At 49.4% G+C, this 24,064-nt stretch overlaps 1 protein-coding gene across 2 annotated transcripts in view; it reads left to right on the top strand.

Annotated features, from left to right (window-relative positions):
* The first annotated feature begins 6,537 nt into the window (after positions 1 to 6,537).
* KSR1 (kinase suppressor of ras 1) overlaps positions 6,538 to 24,064 on the top strand; it is a 168,647-nt gene continuing 151,120 nt past the window's right edge. For both annotated transcript variants that reach the window (XM_055102274.2, XM_055102273.2), the window contains exon 1: positions 6,538 to 7,099. In XM_055102274.2, coding sequence (XP_054958249.1) covers positions 6,869 to 7,099 — 231 coding nt within the window. In that variant the 5' untranslated portion in view covers positions 6,538 to 6,868. The remainder of the gene's footprint in view (positions 7,100 to 24,064) is intronic.

Below are 24,064 nucleotides of genomic sequence, written 5' to 3'. Positions count from 1 at the left end.
GGGAGATGACTGCAAGAAACAGCAAGTGAGGGAGCACAGGGTGTACCCTGATGGTATCAGCCGGGCAAGGGTTTTGAAAGCAGAGGAGGAGAAATGGCTCAGAAAGTAACTGAATGAAAAGAGGGCACCCACATCCCCTCCTGGCCTTCCCAGGACGTTTCTCCCTACATCTCCCAGAGCAGTTCTGTCTCTTGCCAGGTTGCCTGAAAAAGCCCACGACAACTTGGGTGGCTTCAGTTTTAGGCCAAATCAGGCCATTTTTCAACTTTGTTTCTCCTTACAGCCTGATCCACAGCCTGGTTCTGACTGCACTGCACAGGTGGTAGTAATGTGTCTTCTAGGACGGGCACACGGGAGTCAGATCTCTAGACAGAAGGCCTGGTTTCTTCTCCTGTAAACTGCATTCCCTCCCTCATTTGTTTATTCAAACATGTGTTAAGCACTACTGCATGCCAGTCCTATTTGCTTTATTTTCTTTACCTCTCTCAGCCACCCTGAGGGGAGGGATTATTTTTTATTTATTTTCATTTTTATTTTGTAGAGACAGGGTCTCACCATGTTGTCCAGCGTTGTCTCGAACTCCTGGGCTCAAGTAATGGGGGGAGGATTATTACGCTCATTTTTACAAATGAGGAAATAAAACTCAGAGAGCTGAAAAATTTGCCAAGGTCATATTGGGTCTATCTGAGTCCAAGGAGACTCACTATCCAGATAGGGAAAGAATCAGGTAGGGAAATAAAAAAACATAAGTCGTTGTGCAAAGTTTTAAGGGAACATGGAAGTTAGAGAGATTACTCCTGTTATGGGAGAAGAGGTGGGGTGCATGTGAGTTAGACTTCCAGGATTAGTAGAAATTTACATATGGAGCTGGAGAGGAAAGGCTGCAGGCAGAAGTGATAGCCTGAGCAAAGACATCATGACATGAAACTCCATGGTGTGACCAAGATTGTTGAGTTAAAGGCAGAGACAAGATTGTCTATAGGCCTGGGGTTCATGAACAGCCTCAAGGAGATGGTCCACAAACCCCCAGACATTTGATCTCAGTTGTGGGTGTCTTTTTTTTTTTTTCTAGAGAGAGGCTTTTTATTTTCATCGATTCTTCAAACCGGGACATTCACTCAAAACAGCCTTGGGTAGCAGATAAGCTTGGAGACATCAGCAGGGCCCGGGAACACAGGACCTTGTAGCCCTGGTTCAAGAATTCATACTTCACTCTGAGGCCAACAGGGAACCCATGGTGTTTTCTAGCTGGGAGAAAGCACCCACCTTAAGCACCCTTTCTAGCCTTAGGAAGACAACACAGTTTACTGTGAGCTGAAATAGATGGAAAGTCCTTCTATAAACTAGAACACAATCTACTGTTTACTGCCGTATCCCTAGAGTTGGGCACAGTGCTGAGCACATATTGGGGGTTCAGTAGATATTTGTTGAATGAATGAATGAATGTGCACAGGTGTACATCATAACAATAAGAAGAATGTATATCTCCAGGGTGGCTCCGTGCATTTCTTGACTGATTTAACTGAAGGTGAAATCCACGAACCATAAACTCTAGAGCTTCAGGCTCTAACAGAAACCTACTGAGTCCTGAGATGATGCTAGGAGTGGCGGGGCAGGGGTGGGTAGGGGAGAGTGCGTTTGGCACCTGAGGGTGTGGCTACACCTGGCTGCAGGATAGGGCTCTTCCCAAAGTGCCCTTTGGCGTCTTTGGAGGAGTGGAGGCTACACGGTCAGGATGGCCGGAATTCTTCTTTTCCTCCTTCGACATTCAATCCATCTGCTTGTCCTGTTGACTCTGTCTCCAAAACATGTCCTCTATCCCCTCTATTTCCTCCCTCTCCTCCACTCTCACCCGGTTCCTGCTCCCCACCTGGCCTGGGCCACCGCAGCTGTCTCAAAACCAGAGCCATGGCTGTGCCCTTGCCTCCCTACCATCGGCTCTCCATGTGGCAGCCTGAGGGATCTTTAAAACTCTCCACCTGAAAAGAACGTGACTTTCTTAGAGTACCGTGTTTCTAAAAATTTAATCTATTTTTGGGTCATGTGGGAATTTTGCTAAGATGCAGTTTGTGATTCAGTTATCTGGGGTTGGGCTCAAGACTGCGTTTCTAATAAGCTCCCAGGCCATACAGTTGCTGCTGCTCCTGGACCGCATTAGGAGTAACAAAGGCTTGGAGAAAAACCCAAACTTCCTTCCCATGTCCCACTTTATCTGGCCCCTGCATAGCTCTCCCACATCATCGCCAGCCCTTGCTCCTCTCCCTCATCTTGCTATGGCTCCTCTGGCCTTCACTCTGTTCCTGGAGTATGCCAAGCTGCTCCTACCTCAGGGCCTTTGCACATGATGTTCCCACTGCCTGGAGTGCTCCTTTCCTGGAACATTCCACATGGCTTGCTTTTCTTTATTTACATCTTAGTTCAATGGTCAGATAATACTTCTCTGTCCACTTCACCTAGTGAAGTACCTTAGCCACCAGAGACTCTCGGCTATTTGCTTTCTTCTTCTGCGTAGCACTTATGATTCTCAGTTTATTTTGGTAATATATTTGTTGACATTCATTTCCTGTCCTTCCCTTCATGTATGTTCCACAGGGATAAGGACTCGGCTTCCTTTGCTTTGAGCCTACCCCAGAGCCTGGTGCATGGTAAGTGTCCTCTTCATGTTTCTTGGGCCTGTGCATGAAAATGCTCCCACCGCTGCTGTTGGTGTTTGGATGCAGACAAGCTGGGAAAAGCAATGGAGGGACCCGAGACAGAGGAGAGGAAGGAGAGAGTAAGCAAACTTTCTCTACTGAGGTGCCTCAGAAAAAGCCTCAAGAACCTGGAGATGATGCTGAAACCCTGAATCAACACATAATAGATCAATTCATCTAACTAGAAGAGATTCATTCTGGAAGGTGAGGAAGAAAGTAATGCATAGTTCAATGAGTTAAGCATTTGGAACAGTTTCAGTAGACATACAGTAAATATTTATCAAATAAATAAATATGCCGAACCCTTATTTTATGACCATTACTTTGTGTTATATAATCTGTTCATCCTCATAAAACATTATCACCATCTTGCAAATAAGAAGCTGTGCTACCAGATTAGGAGATTTGCCTGAGGTCATATAAGACTCGTCAAAGGTCATACAGCGATTCAGAGACAGAGCTGACTACCCTACTCTCTAAAACAGCTCTATTCAAAGTTGTAAAGGCCATATTCCCTGTCCCCTTCCCTGCAGTGCCATACCACCTGTTACCACTGACACACTGTGCATTTATCTGCTTGTCTGTTTCCTCTCACCACAGCATAAATTCCCTAAGGGTAAGAATCTTCGTTTTGCTCGCTACCCTTTTCCAGAGCCCAGAACAGGGCCTGCCATGTAAGTGGCACTTCATGAATGCTTACTGAATGTTAAAAGGATGAATGAAGGGATTATTTAAAAATCCTTATTTCGGCCAGGTGCCATGGCTCATGCCTGTAATCCTAGCACTTTTGGGAGAGTGAGGCCAAGAACAGGAGTTTGAGACCAGTCTACATGACACAGCAAGACCCTGTCCCTACAAAAAATTTAAAAATTAGTCACATGTGGTGGCAGGCACCTGTAGTCCCAGCTACTCAGGAGGCTGAGGCAGGAGGATGGCTTGAGCCCAGGAGTTTTGAGGCTGCAGTGAGCTTTTTCGCACCACTGCACTCCAACCTGGGCAACAGAGCAAATCCCTGTCTCTTAAAAACAAAAAACAAAAACAAAAAAGTTTCTCCACCTCTGAGGGGCAGTTCTGTAAACTTGTGGCTGACAGATGACTCAAATCCAGGCAAGAAGGCTGGAGGCCATCTGTGAGGAAGGAAAACTGTGGCCTGCTGAATGCTCTGGATAATCAGAGGGAAGACTGTATCCACAGAGGAGAGACTCGCTGCATGGAACCTGGCGGGAGAGTAACCAGGGAGCTGGCATTTGTCCAGTCTCAGGCTCTGACATCACCCCTGTGGTGACATGGGTGGGCATGAATGCCACAAGCTGGCAGTGGCTCTTCTCAGGATGTGGCTTCCCACATAAAGTGGCCCTAGAGGGAGAATGTGATGACCAGGTCCCTGTGGCAATAACAAGTTCGATGTAAGTGCATAAATAGGCACTTACCAGAACATTTCTTGTGAGCCAGGCATGGTAGTTCACGCCTATAATCCCAGCACTTCAGGAGGCTGAAGGGGAAGGATTGCTTGAGCCCGAGAGTTTGAGACCAGCAGCCTGGGCAACGTAGAGAGACTCCATTTCTAAAAAAAAGGAAAAAAAAAAAAAAAGTTAAAGTTAGCCGGGCATGGTGGCACACTCCTATAGTCCCAGCTACTTGGGAAGCTGGGGTGGGAGGATCGCCTGAGTCTGGGAGGTCGAGGCTGCACTGAGCCATGATCATGCTACTGTACTCCAGCCTGAGTGACAGAGCAAGACCCTGTTTCAAAAAAAAAAATATTTTGTGAATTGCGTTAGAATGAGTGAGTCGTTCAAGCCTGGCAGCTCTGGCTGCTGGACAGAGGCTCTGAACCAGCCAGGTTGGGTTGTGGATAGTCCCTTGAGATAGTTCTCTGCCCACTGACCTTCCTCTGTACCTAGGCTTCTCAAAGTATAGACTTGCTACTGGGCTCAGACTAACCACATCAGTACCACCTGAGAACCTGATAGAAATGCAAATTCTCCTGCCCTGTCCTCTGATCTACAAAATTAGAAACTATAGAGGTGAGCTCCATGGTTCTGGGAATTAACAAGCCCTCCAAGTGATTCTGATGCATGTTCAAGTTTGAGAACCACAACTAGTTTCCCTTTCATAATAGTTACTACTTTGCAAGGAGTCGGGTGGGGTTAAGGTAACAGGTTGAGAAATTCATAATATCGTGCAGGGGGTCTTTTTATAAGTTGAGTGAGGACTGGATCAATGACTCTCAATGGGAAAGGCCAGGGGTTAGGGAGGAACCTCCTTGCATTTGGAAAATCTCGAGAAGGGGTTAATTTGCAAAAACAAGTTTTAAAATTATAGTTTTGCTTCCTAGACCTGATTTTTAAAAATTTATTATTTTTTTTAGAGACAGGGTCTTGTCACATTGCCCAGGCTGGTCTCGAACTCCTGGCTTTAAGTGATCCTTCCCCCTTGGCCTCTCAAAGTGCTGGGATTACAGGCATGAGCCACGGTGCCCAGCCCTTAATTTATTTCGAAGGCTGGTGTAATATAAACATTAAAGGAAGGTGTAATACAAACTGCCATCCATTATTGATTGTTTTAGTGTCTACAAGGTTTGGATCCCACCTCCTGTCCAATTCTCATCCTCAAACACAAAACCAAAACCAAAAAAACAACTATCTATCTACACACACACACACCCTCGGCTGGCCTGAGAGGTAAAAGAAACATCCCGTAGGACCTGCTGAAAGAGCTCCTGAGGCACGCTGGAGCCTTTCTTGTGTGCCATGCACTGTATCTGGCACTATAAAGAGGGTACAATAGCTAGTGGCTTCTGCAATCAAGCAGCTTACAAGAGAAAATTGAGAGGGGAGACTTTTTTTCTGGTTGACAGATGTCGAAAGCATGAAGGTGTGGGAGCTTTGATCAGAGACTTGGTTTTTCAGTTTTGCCAGATAATAGAACGCATGGGGTGAACTAATGGGAGAGGAGGGTGAACAGATGGGCAAGGCTTGATTGCTGGGTTAGGAGGCACAGAAATGCACAGAGGACAAAGGACTACCAGTCCTTGGCAGTACTGTACTGCTCCATGGCCACTACTTGGGTCCAGGGCCACATTCAGATCTGAGGTTAGATAGTAAGAATTGCTAACATTTATCCAGCGACCACATGTGCCAGTAATCAATCTAGGTGCTGTACATGTATTAACTGATTCTTCATAGGAACCCTATTAAAGAGTTATTTGATGAGGAGAGTCGGGCATTCACTGGAAATCGAACGTGCCCAAAGTCTCACCCTAGACCGTGGTGGAGTCAGAATTTGAGTCCTGGCCACTTGCTCCGAAGCCACCGACAATTCAGTGTGCTGTCCCCCGTGTCTGGGCTGGCTTGGTGGGCTGGGAATGGCGGGGGAATGGGACACTTATTTTGGCAGGTAAATATGGTTCAGAAGAAAGCTCTTCGTCTTTCTCCAAGCCTGAGCAATCGTTTTGGCGCAGGCAGTCCAGAGTAGAGCGCTTTGTGAGCCAGCTACAGAAGTGCTGTAAGCCCCTTCCCACTAGATGGCAGCCCCTAAACCCACATACAAATCCTGGAACCTCCCTGGTCCCCATCTTCCAGGGCTGGGCTGCAGCTGAGGAACTGCGGGACGCACACCCGCCGGGCGTCCAGGGGGCGCCGCCCCATCCGGGGGTCGCGGGAAGCTCCTAGGCCGGGTGGGGGACGGAGGCGGACGGGGAGACGCTGCTCCCCCGACTCTCGGCGCCTGGGGGAGGAGCTGGCGCGGAGCAGCTCCACCCGGGGCTCCCGGTTGGGGCCGGCCCTCACCGCCTGCCTCGCCGCGGCCGCCGGGAGGGGAGGGGAGAGGAGGGCAGGGTGGGCGGCGTGGGCGCGGTCCGGGGCCCCGAGGGCGGAGGCCGGCTGCAGGTGCGCGGCGTGGACTACAAGTCCCAGCATGCCCGGCCGCCCTGACCCGGCCCCCGCCGCCGCTTAAAGGCTCCGGGAGCCGCAGCCGTCGGGTCGCCGCGGCTTTCGCTTTGCTGCCGCGGCTGGGAGGGTGGAAGCGGCAGACTCAGCGGCCGGCTCTACCGGCGTCCCGGCTCGGGCAGCGCCGAGGGGCGCTCCTGGTCCAGCTCTCCTGGCTCGGGGGTTCCTTGCCGAGGCGCCCGCGCCCCGGGCTCCCAGCCTCGGCCGCCGCGGCCCCGATGCCGAGGCATGGATAGAGCGGCGCTGCGCGCGGCGGCGATGGGAGAGAAGAAGGAGGGCGGTGGCGGGGGGGATGCGGCGGCCGCGGAGGGAGGCGCAGGGGCCGCGGCCAGCCGGGCGCTGCAGCAGTGCGGGCAGCTCCAGAAGCTCATCGACATCTCCATCGGCAGCCTGCGCGGGCTGCGCACTAAGTGCGCTGTGTCCAACGACCTCACCCAGCAGGAGATACGGACCCTGGAGGTAAGTGGGTCGGGGACCAGGCTGGGCTCGAGGAGCGGGCCCGGACACCTCCCTCCGGGCCCCAGTACTCCTGGCCGAGTTGCATCCTTGAGCCCGCGTCGCCCCCCTTGGAGGCTTCCCCTCCCTCCTGCACTCGCTGATGCGGCAGCCGGAGGACCCGGGACCAGCCCTCATCTTGGGCAGGATTTGTGGGGCGGGTGCGTCGTGGGAACTGGGATGGAGGCTCGAGGGGCCCGTGCGGGGTGGGCTGCGCGCGGACATCCCCTTTCCCCCCTTCTCCGCCCCCACCCCATTTCCAGTTTGCGGAGCCGCAGGACTCGTTGTCTCACCGAGTCACAAGCTGGACTTTTCCCCGTGTGACTGAGCTGAGCACCCGTGGGCCAGGGTGACGGAGGAGGTTCCCCTGAAGCGTGATCGCAGGCCTGCCGTCCCCTGTTCCCCTCACGCCCCAGACGCCGTCCTGTCCCTTCCTTTCCTCTCCTCCCAGGTCTTGTCTGCCGCCTTTTCAAAAAGTGTTGCTGAAACTGCATTTTTGCTATTCAGGCGTTTGGTGCTTTCCTTTCACGTTGCCACGGAGGCTCGCTGCTTAAAATGTATTAATAATTACCCGCTGACTCCCCCTGCTTCCCCCCAAAGATTGGATTTAGGCTTAGGAAGGATTATGCTGGGAAGCAAGCCTTTGGTGGGAAGATGAAACTGTTTAAAGGGTTCTGATGGAGACAGCCTGGAGTGTAAAGAAGAAATAAGATATGCGGGCCTTCCTCTCTCAAATTATAGCTGGGGAAGTATCTGAAGGATTTGGAAAAACCAGCCCGAGGGTTGTTGGGGCACCCTGTCCATACACAAATGAGGGCAACTAGTGGATTCTGAATGTGATTTTGGCCAGGGACGGGGCGGTGAAACGTCAGAGCAGTTAATAGCTGCCCCGTCTTGAAGAAGGAACCTCTCACCATCTTGCCCTGCCACATCTGGCCTCCTGCAGGTCTGGGGATGTTTTGTTTTATTAGATCCTCAATTTCTCCTCCCCCAAACCCTCCCCCCGCCCCTTATTGCTAATTGCCTCTGCCAGCTGTCATAAGGCCCTCTGTGATCGCGGTAATTATTACAAGACCAATCCTTCCTCCAGGCATGCCACAAAGCCGAATCCTTGTTTGATTCCAAATGCTCGGGGGTGACTCTCCCTCAGTTTTATTTTCTTAAAAGCTATAAAACCACAGGACATTGGAAGAATACAGTCAGTGTTGGGTATTATTATTTTTTATTACAGTTGGCTAAAGCTGTACTGACCAAGGCTTTGCTTAAAAAACAAACAAAACCCCCTACGACTGGCCTTTCTGCATGCATGCTGCAGTTTTCCAAGTATTGAGAGAAACTGATTTTTTGAACACAGCTGAGTGTGTTTGCTCAGCAAAGTTCAGTTTTTAAGCTGACAACAATAGGGGGCCTGTGAGGCTCAGTTCCGGGAGGAGGGGTCGCTGTCTGGCAGAGTGTGCGTGGTTGGACTTCGGTGTTGCTGGGCTTGGAGAATGCTCTCTGTGTTGGCCTCTGTGGGATTGTCCCCACGTTGCTCTGAAGTGCTCCTGGCTTCCAGAGTGTGTATATAGGAGAACCACTTGCTGTGCATTCTCTGGAATGGCCTTTTGTCCTACCCTAACTTCCGGAGTCCCTCATTTTGATGGCAGTGTGGCGTTCATGACACCCCAGAGCATCCAGCTATTTAAGTGTTGGAGCTGGTTTATTCAGTGGCTTCCCTCCTGAGTGTTTGTTTAGACGATCATCCCTGGCAGCAGAGAACCCATCCAAAGGCCCACAGGGGATCTGCAGCTCCCTGTTCTTCCCACCGTGATGTGGATTCGGGTTCACTCCACTTCGTGAAAAGGCAGGGCCTGGGTTGTTTTTGGGGATGGGAATTTAGACCCCTAGAGTGAGTTCCATGGGGCTGCCACCAGCTAGTTTAGATGAGTCACTTCATCCCGGAGGCCTCAGCCTCCTCACCTGCAAAACAAGGAGGCTGGAGTGGATCTCTGAGGGCTCTGGAAGCTCGAAATTCTCTAGGTTAGAGAAGGAGACTTGGTTGGGTGAAATCAAATGTTTGTGATTGTTTTTATACTACCCTTGTTTAAGAATAACCCTCTTTAAGAATGGTTCTAAAATCGAGATTTACTGAACCCATAACATAGGGGTTAAGTTTATTAGAAGAATCTTTGCCATAGGAGCAGCGTGGTGAACAGGAAGTCCCATGGCTTTCATACTGGGCCTGGGTTCTGTCTGTGTGACCTTAGGCAAGTCCCATGACTTCTGAATCTCAAGCTCTCCTGTCTGTAAAATAGGAACGACACTGCTCACACCTGCAGCATTTTGTCTGTCAGTCTGTGCTGATACTACGAAAAGAGTCTGCCTGGCAGCTGCCCCTAGTGAGGGTCCAGTAGCATTTATGGCACAGGCCACCACTAGGGAAACTTAACCCCTACTGGACCCTTGCTAGGGAAACTTAACCCCCTACTTTATGGGTTCAGTAAATCTGGATTTTAGGGAAAGGTACTTCTGCAGCTGCCTCTCATTTCATACAGGTGGGTGACACAAGCCAGGAAACAATCTCAGCAAGCTGGGTGGGACCGTCCACCGCCAGCAGCATGTGTTGGGGCCAGGCAGGCAAGTGGCAGTGTCCACTCCAGCGTTCTTTCCTGTTCTGTGGGCTCCCCACACACCAGGCCATGGCCCCAGAGACTGTGCTTGCAACACTGGATTCCTGGCTTTTGAAGAAGGATCTGACCTGGAGGGCTTGGCCTGTGCAACTGCATCGGACTTATCTAGAATCTGAGGAGCCCCAGCTCACTCTGGCCTTCATTAAATAAACACTCAGTGGGAGAAGCAGCACGTGAAATGTCCGTGGAGGTCCCTGACCAGGGATGGGCTGCTGCTGCCTGAAATTGGGTTGTGATGGGGTGTAGTGGGTCAGCGTGTCTGGTTGTCCGGGGATAGCTTTTCTCTGTGTGGTGGTCCAGTTTGGATGGAAAAGGGTAGAAGGAGCTGAGACTTAACATTTGCTGCCTGTGTGCCTAGCAGCGTGCCTGACTCTTCTCAAACTCACACACGTTCCTGGAGATCAGCAGTTTTCATCATACACATTTTCCCTCTCTAAATATAAAGGGAGGGAGGCACAATTTGAAACCAGGGTCTTAATCTGTAAACAGAAGTTGTGAGGCTACTTCATCCTGGCAGGAGCTGGTGTTCTGTCTCCGCTAGACCCTCCTAGGGGTCTGAAAACTCCACCGAGGCAAACGGGAATGTTCTTATGCCCCAGTGTACTCACAGAGGGACACTTGGCCTGCCTAATAGCTGGGCCTGCAACCTATGCCAGTAATAATTACCTTCATTCCTTTGAATCTGCCCAGCGCTGGGGAGACAAGGGTGTGTAGAAGCAGACACATGTTGCCTCATGGAGATTTACGTTCCAGGGACATTGTGACTTGCCCTTTCCTGCCAGCCTACTAGTACTTTCCAGAGACAGGCTCTGCCATGCTGAGTCTCCCCACCTTGTGTTCTTGTGGAGAAAAATCCCTCCTAAGCAAGCTGGCGTGGAGAAAGGGGCTGAAGGACTTTGACCATCAGGCTTTGCTGGGGGAGGTGATGTTGGCAACTGTGGTAGGTGCAGAGTCAGGCTGTGCTGGGAGGCGATGTTGGGAACTGTGGTAGGTGCAGTCTCTGCCCTTGGGCTGCTTTCCTGAGCAGTTGCCCTGGAGCCGCAGGGGGTCAGAGGGGAGGCCCTCCTGCCATCTGGAAGGTCAGAGAGGCCTGGCCCTCACACAGCTCTGCCGTGGCAGAGGTCAGAGTCCCACCGTGTGGGGGACCTGAGCTCTCCCTGTGCCTCCCAGGAGCATCTGACGATGGAACTGCTGGGAGAGGGGAGGGGTGGCATTCCTGCAGATTGGGTCCTTAGGGTGTGTTGAGGCACGTTCCTTGGACAGACCTTTAGTTACTATTGATGTGCTTACCTGGCTGGCAGCCACCTAGCAAGGGCTCTGAAGTAGGTGGGCTGTTCTCCCAGTCTTTGGGGTTTAGGGACAGTTCTAGTCTAGTGAAGGAGCCAGGCAGGGCACAGTAATGAATTTAGTAGCACAGCTTGCAGGACCCTGCATTGGGAGCCCCACTGAACCCTTGGCCCATCCAACCTCCTGGTTTTTTTGTTTTGTTTTGTTTTTTGTTTTTGTTTTTCTTTTAGTCAGAGTCCCACTCTGTCGCCCAGGCTGGAGTACAGTGGCATGATCTCGGATCACTGCAATCTCAGCCTCCCAGGTTCAAGCAATTCTCCTGCCTTAGCTTCTGAGTAGCTGGGATTACAGGCATGCCCCACTATGTCCAGCTAATTTTCGTGTTTTTAGTAGAGATAGGGTTTTGCCGTGTTGGCCAGGCTGGTCTCGAACTCCTGGCCTCAAGTGATCTACCCACCTTGGCCTCCCAAAGTGCTGGGATTACAAGTGTGAGCCACCTCCTGGTTTTCTGGGAAATATTCCCAGAGTCTTGGGGACTTCTCCCAAGTCACAGGTCCCTGGCAGAACTGAGACTGAAACCTGGTTTTGCTTTCCCACCCAGCCACTGTCTCAAAGTGTGGCGTTTCTCTGCTTCTGCTCTGTGGCCACAGTTGTAACCCTCTGGCCAAGTGGCTCCAGCCGTCTCTGAAGAGATACAGAGCTGGGGCTCTGGCCCTTTTTTGTGTCCACTTTCACCTGGGTGACTTTTTCCCTGGTGAAACCTACCTCCCAAATGTTTCTTAGAGGCAGCCTGGAGGGAGACCCGCAGTGGCTGTGAGCCTGGGGAGGGCTGGGTGGTGCTGGAGAGAGGTCTTATCAGATCTGGAGGTGTGGTTTGCTGCCTGCAGCTATGGGAATGCCTTCTTCCACGTCAGGGTTGTTTCCTCTTCTTGGAGTGGTCTGGGCTGCCTCAAAATCCAGGAAAGTGCGCCGCGGGTATTCTACTCCTGCCCGCTGGGTGTGTCTGGAGATGGACCATGCAGAGACGCTGGCCCACGGTGGCAGTGTCTGCAATGCCGGGGAGAAGCAGCAAAGCCTGTGGCCAAGTCTCTCTAAGCTATGCCTTTTTAAAAGGCCATCCTTTCAGAAGAGGCTGGTTGAGATCTCTTTTTTATGTTTAATTCAAAGGGAAAGCTGCATAGGTGCCTTTGGGGTTAGGGGAATGATCTTGGAGTAGAGAGGGCAGACACAGATGAAGAACGTGCTTGATCACCTGTTCTATGTTGAGCACTCCACTAGGCTCTCGGCATATGTTGCACCTTAACATTCACAATGATGCTATGAGGCCTTATCCTGATGTTGCAGATGAGGGAATTGCAGCTCAGAGGGATGGAGAGACTGTCTTAGCAGGTGGTTGAACCCAGGTTGACTGGTCTTGAGAACTTATGTTCAGAACTCCACAGCTGTTGCTATGGCGGGGAGATTCTGTGCAGGGCCATGGTTGCTGAGACCAAGGAAATGGCCAATAATAAAAAGGGCTGGGCCGAGGGCATTCTGTGGCTCAACTCTAAATGTTTGGGCTTCCTGGTGGCCACCCAGGCTGTGCAGCCTCAGGGTTCGGGCATGGGTCTGCTTCCCTAATGTCCAGGCTAGCACATCCTCAAAGACAGGACTCTCAGCACCATGATGCAGCCCGCTCTACGCTTGTCTCATTCTGAGAAAGGAGAAGCTGCCTAGAGATCAGTTTACTCATAATTTTTTAAATGGCTACCTGTCTTATTCTTTCTGAACAGTTCCTCTGATAAACAGTATATTCTTTAACTTTCTACTTTTAATTAAAATATTTACAAAATACATAATGATATATGTTCACTATAAAAAAGAAAGTACTAGATGTACAACAGTGAAAATCACCCATAATGCCACCTCTCAGAGTTAATTCCAGTGCACATTTTGTTGTATATTCTTCCTGCATTTGCATATAAATGTACATGTGTATATTTGTGGCACATACCATGTGCATTGCCTTGTAAATGTCTTCTGTCTGTATCAGCACATATACATATGCATCAACACTATTAGTGACTGCATTGTGTGGTCATACCACAAATTCATCTAACCGGTTTCCCTGTGTGGGCCATTCAGGCTGTTTCCAAGTCTTGCTTTTATAAATGGTGCTGCAACGAGTATCTTCCTACAAGTGAGATTTGCTGGGTCAAAGTATATGAATACATTTAATATCTGTCCTCGTCTTTAATATCTTTATGGCATCATAACTCCCCCTCTCCTAAGCAGGAATGGCAGCCTTCATACATTTATCCATTTGCCACTGCATCTGTAATCACACTGACGGCCAAGAGTTTAAAAGGAGGCTGGGCCTGGGTGCGGTGGCTCATGCCTGTAATCCCAGCACCTTGAGAGGCTGAGGCTGGTGGATAGCTTGAGTCTAGGGGTTCGAAACCAGCCTGGGCAACATGGTAAACCCCGTCTCTACAAGAAATAGAAAATTAGCCATGCATGGTGGCACGCTCCTGTAGTTCTAGCTACTCAGGAGGCTGAGGTGGAGGTTGCAGTGACCTGAGATTGCACCATTGCACTCCAGCCTGGATGACAGAGGAAAAAAAAAAGAGGCTGGACATGGTCCTCTGGCTGAGATTCTGGGATAAGTGTCAGGAACTATGGCTTCTAGTTTTGTGGTTGCTTGTGTCTGAGGTTCTGGGCTATGTGTCAGGCATTGTGGCTTCTAGTTTTTGTGGTTACCTGCAGCAAAGGGGGGCCCCCTGGGCTGACCAATTAGAAGAAGGCCTTTTCCTTGCTCCAAAATAGCAGAGGGAGGGGCTGGATTTCAGGTCTCCCTGTCCAGGGACTGATCAGCTTTGGTAGTACATAATCATATGGTGAGGTCTTGATCACTTGAGGCTCATGAAAGTCACTTTGACTGCATTCTTGGTTGCATCCCTAACTACAAATACTGATCACAGTGCTATTTGGGGTGCCTGGCTTTGGGGATGATTTAGTAGAGTAGTGGGTTCCTAGGGCTACAAAGGGTCTTGGAATTTCCATGTGGTCCAGCCCTCTCATCTTGCAGGTGAGGAAACTGAAGGCCTGAGGGAGAACTGACTTGCCAGGAACCCCTGTTAAGCAGAATTAACAAAGGGTGGTTATTAAAGGAGCACTGAGTTGGGAGTGAGACCTGGAGGCCCACACCCTTGGTTAAGACATTATACCACCTTGAGTCTGGCCTGTTGACTGAGGGTGAGCCACTCCATCCTCCTCTGATTGTGGGGTGTTGACCTCAAGGGGTTTCCTGCAGGAAGAAGCAAATGGGTTTGCTTTCCTAGCTCTGTCCCAGTGCCTTAGGGGCCCTGAGGACTGGAGAGATTCTTGGAGCGCCATCTGGGGTATGTCACGGGTGGACCTTTTTTGAAGGTCAGTCTGCTCAGTGGGCTGGCTCAGCCCGAATGAACTGTCTTGAATCTTTGGAGTTGTCTGTGTACTTTTAAGGGCTTCTCATCCTTGCACCAAAAGATCCCCTGGAAATTAGGTGGGAAAACCTTAACTTTTATGGGGCCTTGTGTTTGTCTTAAAAGTTCATGCGCATGGCCAGGTGTGGTGGCTCACACCTGTAATCCTGTCCTGGATCCCTTGAGTCAAGGAGTTTGAGACCAATGTGAACAACATAGTGAGACCCTGGTCTCTACAAAAAATAAAATATTAGCCAGGGGTGGTTGTGCGCACCTGTTGTCCCAGCTACTACAGTGGCTGAGGCGGGAGGAGCACTTGAGCCTGCACTGAGCTGTGATCTCACCAGTGTACTCCAGCCTGGGCCACAGAGCAACAACTTGACTCAAAAAAAAAAAAAAAAAAACCAACAAGAAAAATTCTTGCAGATTTTGCATTCTGTGCCACTATCCATTGGTTTTCATGTCAAGATAATGTCAAAAATTCTTTACAATTGCTTCCAGAAGGAGTAGCCTTTTAATCTAGTGCACAGGTGTCCAGTCTTTTGGCTTCTCAGGGCCACATTGGAAGAAGAATGCTCCTGGGCCACAGATAAAATACACTAATGCTAACGATAGCTGATGAGCTTAAAAAAAAAAAAAAGGTTTGTGCATAATTTTCATGATACCCACCACCACAGATAGGCGGAAAAGTCCTTGTAGTCAAAGGGTTGGACACGGCTGATCTAGTGCCTTGTCCGTTTTGGCTTTCTCCCTGATTCCAGAATGCAGGTAGAGATGTAGAGACGTGCTCTCAGGACAGCTGTTGAGATAAAAAAAATTTGTTGTCATTTATTCCCAGGCACAGCTGTTTGTCATTTGCATTGAAAAAGTCTCCAAACTGCTGTCACATATAAAATCTATTTATGTAAGTCTGTATTTTTCTGTTGTCTTGGCCTTGGTGGGCAGTAGTGTGTTTTAACTGAGCAAACTGTCTTTCCAAATAATGAAGCTGAAGTCAGCCTACCTGCTTGCCATTTTTCTTCCCCTTCCATTTTTCTAACCTCAGGATAATTGTAAGAATGAAGTAAGATTTGTGTTTAAGGCCGGGCACAGTGTCTTAGGCCTATAATCCCAGCACTTTGGGAGGCAGAGACGGACGTATCGCTTGAGCTCAGGAGTTCCAGACCAGCCTGGGCGACATACTGAGACTCTGTCTTGTATAATTAAATTAAAATTTAAAAAAAGAAGAGATAAAGACCCGTGTTTAAAATTTTAAAAAAAGGGGGGAAAGTGTAATGCAAAATGTGGACTATGCCAGCTATGATGGGGAAAAATAATTTTTCATACAGCATTATCTATAGATTTGTATTAGCAGCATACTGGTCATAAGTGTTTTGCTTTCCGCAAATATGATGTGGTAAGCTACTTTAAAGTGTGGTGGGGCTTTCTTCCGCATGGCTCCTTGAGGGGTTGAGTCCCAATTTATCCAATTAATTTGGGTTTAGTTTTGATATGGATAAGGGAGACCAGCTTCATTCATGGTGCACACACAGTTTTGCCAATAAGGAAAAAAAAAAAGCCACCTGAATGTTCCTACTCATTAGGAGCTATCTGGAGAGCTCCTACCCCACTCCCACCAAGGCCTGGGCCCTTAAAAAGGCTCAGTGCAGCCTTTCTGTATCTCACTGTATTCTGCAAGATGCTCCTGTGAAGAAAGTTGTGCTGCATCAGCCATCTCCCTCCTGAAGATCCCTGCGGATGAGGATTTGTGTTTTAAAGGTTCTGAGAAGTACTGCAACAACAGTTCTCAAACTTGTCCAGGGGATCTTTTCTTCCACTGAACGTAGTTGGGGAGACATGGCCTTAAGCCTTGAGCAGAGAAAGAGACAAGAAACTGTTGGCTCACTTACAACCAAGTGTTGTGTTTAAGTTTTAGGTTTTTATGAAACTGAGGTGCTGTTTGAGTTTCCAAATAAAATTGGGTGGTTGAAGAGAGGCTGGTATCCCTGTAGACTTATCCAGCCATGAGAAATTGCCTTTTTTACAAAGGGAAATAGGGTGTCTCCTGGGCATCACATTAGCACTTAAATACATGTATCACTGAATCCTTCTAACAAGAAGAGGAAACTTGCCCAGAGAGGTGTGCCCGCCTGCCTGCCTGCCTGCCTGGAGTTTGCACTTCCTGCCTCCTCCTGGCCCTGGGTGCATTTAGTTGGTGTTAAGGGCATGGTCTGCTCAGTGTCTACCAGGAACCTCATGATCCCCCTGATGGGCAGAAAACAATCCAAGAGAAATGCAGATGGCTGTGGGTGCATTTGAGCTTGGGCTGCAGGGGGTTTGGGGGAGAGGGCTGGGCTACAGATGAAGAATGCTTTTCAAAATAAAAAAGGAAATGCTGGCTCTGAATGGAAAGGAAAGGAAGCAGCTTCCTGTTTCTCGTGGTGGCTTTTTGAAAGGAGGAGCTCTTTCTGGCCTCTTGGCCAACGGAGGCCTGGGCCGGCTGGGGCCACTCTAGGTGCGCTGGAGTCGAGGCTCCCACACTGCTGCCTGAGGTTTCAGAAAGAGCGCTGGTTCCACCCCGTTTCATTTTCCCCGGTCGCTGAGTCAAATGGATGCATGTGGTTTCCAAAACGAATATCTGTACCTGTTACAAAATGGATGTGTCATAATGGGTGACATTTACTTTTACGGCAAGCTTGCTTTGTGCCTGGCCCCCTTGTTAAGCTTTATGTAGCATTTACTTTTCACAACACCCTTGTGAGGAAGGTCTTCTCGCTGTCCCCATTTTACAGATGAAGAAACTGAGGCACAGAGGGGTTAAGTGACTTTCCCAGAGTCACATAGCTAAGGAGAGACTGAGCTGTGACTTGAACCCAGGCAGTCTTAATTCCTTGCCTTTACGACCCAGCTTGGATTTGCAAACTCCTCTCTCCGTCCAGCTGGAAAATCTGTTAGCATACGATAATTTTGAAGACTCTGGTTGCCTTTGTCTAGGCTCTGGGGGGTAGCCCCAAACCCTGGGCCAGGCCATAGTGATTCCTTGGTGTGTAGCGGGCAAGGGAGAAACTTACTTTTTGCCCTCTGAAGGTTTACTGAAAAATTAACTCACAACATATAGATGACTAAGAGAAATGGCATATAAATTGATTCTCCCTGGTGTATCACGGAATCACAGAGCGATTACTTAATATCCCAGTGGGACCCAAATATTTCTTTGAATGTTCCTAAGAGATAGACATTATCTTGTGAATGGGTCTCTTAGGGTGTGGTTGCGTTTTTGGTCTTTTTTCCTACAATAGATAATGAGATAACAGTGAGGGGAAGAAAAAACAATCCTTGGTCCCTGGTGGGTCCATCTGGTCTTTTTATAGATAGGGGAAATGTCTCTTTCAGTGTCTGTTAATCTCTAAGGGCCTTTAGTTTAAAATGCTCATTATATCAGAGAGCTATGTTTTGAGGTCAAGTTCCCTGTGCTCCATCAGGTGAAATGCCTAGGTCTGAGTTTATGTTTTTTTTTTTTTTTTTTTTTTGAGACGGAGTCTCGCTCTGTCCCCCAGGCTGTAGTTCCGTGGCGCAATCGTGGCTCACTGCAAGCTCTGCCTCCTGGGTTCCATTCCATTCTCCTGCCACAGCCTCCCGAGTAGCTGGGACTACAGGTGCCTGCCATTATGCCCGGCTAATTTTTCGTTTTCGTATTTTTAGTAGAGACGGGGTTTCACCGTGTTAGCCAGGATGGTCTCGATCTCCTGACCTCGTGATCCGCCCGCCTCGGCCTCCCAAAGTGCTGGGATTACAGGCGTGAGCCACTGCGCCCGGCCATATTTTTTTTTTAACTTTATCATGGAAAGGTTTAAACTTGTACAAAAGTAGAGAGAATGTTGTGACCACCTCTGTGTAGTGATTACCCAGCTTCAGCAATAACCAGCTGTGGCCAATTATTTTTTTTTTTTTCTGAGTTGGAGCCTGGCTATGTTGCCCAGGCTGGAGTGCAGTGATGAGATCTCAGCTCACTGCAACCTCTGCCTCCCGGGCTCAAACAATTCTCCTGCCTCTGCCTCCCAAGTAGCTGGGATTACAGGCACACACCACCATGCCTGGCTAATTTTCTTATTTTTAGTAGAGACAGGGTTTCACCATGTTGGCCAGGCCAGCTCGTGAGCTCAAGCAATTTACCCACCTTGGCCTCCCAAAGTGCTGGGATTACAGGCGTGAGCCACCGTGCCTGGCCTGTGGCCAATCTTGAGTGATCTAGGGTATTTATGCTCTGTTTTGGCGATGGTGGCCCTGGGCAGTTCGTCTCTAGGAAGCAGAGTGACCCAGGGCGGTCTTCTCCAGCCATCCGCTTCCAGGCTGAGCTGTACCTATCTCAGCAGGCTGGGAGGAATCTCTGTGTTTTCCTATGAAAAGGCAGTTTTGATTATTTTCTCCTAAGCTTGCTCTGGCTTCTGGCAGCAGGTACATTGCGGAGTGTCCATCTCACTATCTAACCTGAGTCTCCCACCGCACCTGAAACCTGTTCTCAGACGGCTGAGTGCTTTCCCTCTCCCACAGCAGTCCTGCCAGAGACTGAGATGAGAGTTTTTAACGAAGCAGGGCCCCCAGACCCAGCGGAATCCCACTGTGCACGTCCTGATTTCCAGTCCATTCTTGCCCATGCCTCTAGTGTCTCTTCCCTTCCTTTTCCTTGTTGCTTGTTCCCATTATGAGATAAGTGTATTTCAGCTAACATTGATTAAGCTTCACTGTGTGTGGGCCCTGGAGAGAAGAGCTGCTGAGTACAGGAAGGTGCTTTTCTCTGGGAGCCCCGGGCAAACCCTCATTTCTGCGGTTCCAGCCTGGAACCCGGATCCAGCACCTGTAAAAGTCTTCCTTGCCCTTCCCGGCTCTTCTCTCGAGGCTCTGCACAGTCCTTCCTGAAGCCTAGCTTTGTTGACCACTTTCTCATTTCTTTTCTCCGTGGTCTTTTGATCCCAACAGGTAGTTTTCTTTTGGTTGTTTGTGCTTTGTTTTGGCTTTTGCTGTATTCTCTTGCAAGCATTTCTCAGGTGCCGAGTCACTTTTTGCTGGCTGTTTCAGTCTCTGAGTTTGGCCTCCACAACACAATCGTGATGTCACTATGGGAAAGAGCCCCTCAAGCACTTGGTAGGACATTGAGGCGTGCATTGAGGGCGCCAGGATGTGCGGGGACTCTGGGGTGAGGATGACATATTCGTATTCTGACTCCATTCCTTGCCAGCTCTGTGACCTTGGGCAAGTTCTTTAGCTCTCTGGACCTCAGTTTTCTTGTTAGTTAAAAGGGGATAAGAGTAGGTTAATTTTGGATTCTTTTGAGAACCAAGATACAGAAGGAGTGCTGGACAGTGCCTGGTACTTAGAAGGAGTTCAGTGTTTCCCCCACTGCCCCCCGCCTTTCACGTAGCATTACTCCAAAACACTTTTCCATGTTTCCCTATTATCTTCCTTTTGGTCATTTTAGTTGCCACATGAGAGTGTGTCTAGTGGATCTGCTGTAATTTGGCAAAGCATTTTCCGTGTTATTGGACATTTCAGTAGTTTCTAGATTTCTGCAATTATAAACAATGTGAATGGAATCGTCTTTATATAGGCGCTTTATTTTTGTTCCTATTCTGAATTTGTTTTCTTGGGATAATTCCCAGGAATGGAATTACTGGATCAAAGAGCATGAAGATGGAGTGTGTGTGTGTGTGTGTGTGTGTGTGTGTGTGTGTGTGTGTTAAGACTTGCCAAACTGTTCTCCCATTTTTTTTTTTTTTTGAGGCGGAGTATCGCTCTGTTGCCCAGACTAGAGTGCAGTGGTGTGATCTCAGTTCACTGCAGCCTGCACCTTCCAGATTCAAGTGATCCTTCTGTCTCACCCTCCTGAGTAGCTGGGATTACAGGTGCACACCACCATGCCCAGCTAAGTTTTGTTTTTGTTTGTTTGTTTTTTTTTTTTTTTTTTTTTTGAGACAGAGTCTCACTCTGTGGCCCAGGCTGGAGTGCAGTGGTGCGATCTCGGCTCACTGCAACCTCTGCTTCCCGGGTTCAAGCAATTCTCCTGCCTCAGCCTCCTGAGTAGCTGGGATTACACGTGCCCGCCACCACGCCCAGCTAATTTTTATATTTTTAGTAGAGACAGGGTTTCACCATGTTGGTCAGGCTGGTCTCAAACCCCTGACCTCGTGATCCACCCACCTCGGCCTCCCAAAGTGCTGGGATTACAGGTGTGAGCCACTGCGCCAGGCCTAAGTTTTGTATTTTTAGTAGAGACAGGGTTTCACCATATTGGCCAGGCTGATCTCAAATTCCTGACCTCAGGTGATCTGCCCACCACAGCCTCCCAAAGTACTGGGAGTACAGGCGTGAGCCACCACACCTAGCCCCTCCATTTAACTCCTGTTGAATGATGGCTGTTTTAAAAATTGTACTCCTGGGTAAGTATCTCATATTTTTTATAATTCTTTCTGACCTTTGTACCTTTCTTCTTCTCTCCTTTATTCTCCCCATTTTTTGACCTTGTTAGATATTCCTTATCTTGAATTTGCTATTTCTCTCTTCTGTGCATTCATTCAGTGACTTTTTTTTTTTAAATTTCAGACAGAGACTCACTCTGTCCCCCAGGCTGGAGTGCAGTGGCACAATCTTGGGTCACTGCAACCTCTGCCTCCCGGGTTCAAGCGATTCTTGTGCCTCAGCCTCCTGAGTAGCTGGGAGCACAGGCACGCACACTACACCCAGCTAATTATTGTACTTTTAGTAAAGACAGGTTTTGCCATGTTGGCCAGGCTGGTCTCAAACTCCTGGCCTCAACTGATCTCCCTACCTTGGCCTCCCAAAGTGCTATAAAGGCGTGAGCCACCGTGCCGGGCCCACTCAAGTGATGATTTATTGAGCATCTGCTCAATATCAGGTTTGTTTTAGGCACTGTTTTAGGCACTGAGGAAGGAGCAAGGAAGAAAATAGAGGGCTTCCTTCAGTGGAAAGAGAAAGATAATACACATGCCAAACAGACAGACGTGCTCTCAGAAGAAAACTGGAAGTGGGTTAGAGAGAGGTGGGGGTATGGAAGAGGTGACTTCTTTAGATGGGGTGATCGGGAAAGGCCTTCCCAGAGAGGGTGACTTTTGAGCTGAGTCTTGAAAGATGAGAAGGCCACTGTAGCCTGGAGGAGTGTTCCCGGCAGAGGGGCTGGCTTGTGCAAGAGCCCTGAGGCAGAATCCAGCTTGGTGTGGTCAAGGGCCAGGAGGAGGCTGGTGTGCCTGGAACACAGTGTCAGGGGAGGATGGTTGGCCTTGGGGTCAAGGAGGTAGGCAGGGGCATGGGGCTGTTTTTTCAGTGCTGGGCCGCAGGAGAGAATTAATGCACCAACTCAGCAAACAGGTGTCCTCCTACTTCCCCCTCCGCCCTCCTGGCCGGGTTTCGTGCCAGGCACTGTTCTGGAATATAAGAGTGAATGAGAGGTGTATTGTGCTCCAGAAAGCCAGCTTAGTGGGGGAGTTTGTGGATGAGTAAACCCATAGAAGGTGCTGGTGAGGTGTGAATGAAGGCTCATCAGGCCGCGCAGCTGACTCATCTCTGTACTCAGGTGTGTAGGGACTTGGGAAATGTGTCTTGATTTGCACGGAACTGTGCTCTGTGCTGCCAGCCTTCACCGTGGTAACTGAAACTCATTTCTCTGATGTAAAGCCTGGCAGTCCCGGCCTGCTTGGGGGCACCTGGACCCCTGCCAGGGAAGGGGTCCTCAGACTTGAGGTTGCCAGCTCAGATGTGGGGCTGCTGATACTAGGTATGAGTGTCTAGGCTCCCAGTTATGGGAAACAAGACCAAGAGACAGCCATGGGAAACCCCCTTCTTACTGAGCTGCCTGCCCTGCCCCTTTCTCCCCTGACTGCAGACTCTGATTTGTGGCTCTGGTTGGGAATGTAGACTTGGGGACGTTGTGCTCCTCATGGGTTTCTTCCCGTAGGATGGGGCAAAGAAGGGGTTATGAGATTGAGCAGATGCTTCTGGGAGTCTAGAGTGTACTCACATAGCGAGGTGTGGACCTCATGAGAGTGCCTGGAAATAGCCTGGTGGAAGATATTGGCACCATTTCGTTTGGAGGAGGCTGAATGACTCATAAGCCCCGGGGGGCTCTGATGTCATTGAATTAGGGGCCTCCTTTGACCAGGGTTAACCAGCACCTTGGGTTCCTTGCATGTAAGCTTGTTGCTATTAAATAAATGGGAAGTGGGCTGGGCCCCGTGGCTCATGCCTGTAATCCCAGCACTTTGGGAGGCCGAGGTGGGCCGATTACCTGAGGTCAGGTGACCAGCCTGGCCAACATGGTCAAACCCCGTCTCTACTAAAAGTACAAAAATTAGCCGGGCATGGCGGTGGGTGCCTGTAATCCCAGCTACTCAGGAGGCTGAGGCAGGAGAATTGCTTGAACCTGGGAGATAGAGGTTGCAGTGAGCTGAGATCATGCCACTGCACTCTAGCCTAGGCAACAGAGCGAGACTCCATCTCAAAATGAAAATAAAAAAATAAATGGAATGGAAGGCCAGAATCCTGGGAATGTATCAATAATAACTCAGGGCCCTATCCCTTCCTCCCACAGTTATGGCTAATGTGAAGTGGACCTGCCCAGGTTTTTTGAGACAGGGTCTCGCAGTGTTTCCCAGGCTGGAGTTCCATGGCACCATCATGGCTCACTGCAGCCTCTGTCTACCTCTCTGGCTCACCTTCAGCCTCCCAAATAGCTGGGACCACAGGTGTATGCCACCATGCCCAGCTAGTACCCAGGTTTAAGGCAGCAAGATTCTGACAGCAGTTCTCTCAGTTAATTTCTCAGTAATGATAACTTTATGAGCCCATGTAGGTGATGAAATAAGGTCCAAAGTCACACAGTAACTGGTGGAGCTGAATTGTCTGAATTTCCATTTGTGTTCATTTCATTGCCCTCTTTAGAAATTTGCTTGATCTTGGGTCTTGTTCAGGGCAGAAAGAGATAATACAAGGCTTTGGTAATGCTTAGCATTTTAGAAGAAGTAATGCTGGGTGGAAATGGATTTGGCAGTCTCGTTTTTCGCATCATTGGAATGGGAGTCCCTCATAGTTGGAGACAAGGTGAAGTAACAGAGTGTGGGGATCTGGATTAACAGGTGGCCATTCGCAGAAAGGAGGCTGCAAAGCAAGAGGTGGGGGCTTCTGGCTGAGCAGGAAGGTGGGAGAGGGGCATCCTTGTGAGGAGCAGCCTGTAGGGCTGGGGTTTGGGCAGCAGGCAGGCAGAGGACTTTATCTGATCATCTCAAATAATTTTGCCTCTGCTTGGAAGGGTTCTAGCTACAAAGGCAACATAGCAGGTAGTGCTTGGGTGTGACGGTGATAGGCACAGCGGTATTTTAAATACTGGTGGTACATTTTAGGAGAAAGAAGGTGACGAGTCCCTGGGGAGAGTCCCTGTGGTGGCCATGACTCACCGTGGCACAGGGGACAGAACAGAACAAGGAAGAATCCATCAACGAATGGAAACTTGTCTTTTTAGGGGACAGGAAACTTTTTTTGTGTGG

The sequence above is a fragment of the Pan paniscus genome, chromosome 19, assembly GCF_029289425.2.
Source record: "Pan paniscus chromosome 19, NHGRI_mPanPan1-v2.0_pri, whole genome shotgun sequence".
Lineage (NCBI taxonomy): Eukaryota > Metazoa > Chordata > Mammalia > Primates > Hominidae > Pan > Pan paniscus.
This window is presented reverse-complemented; position numbering and strand designations above follow the sequence as displayed.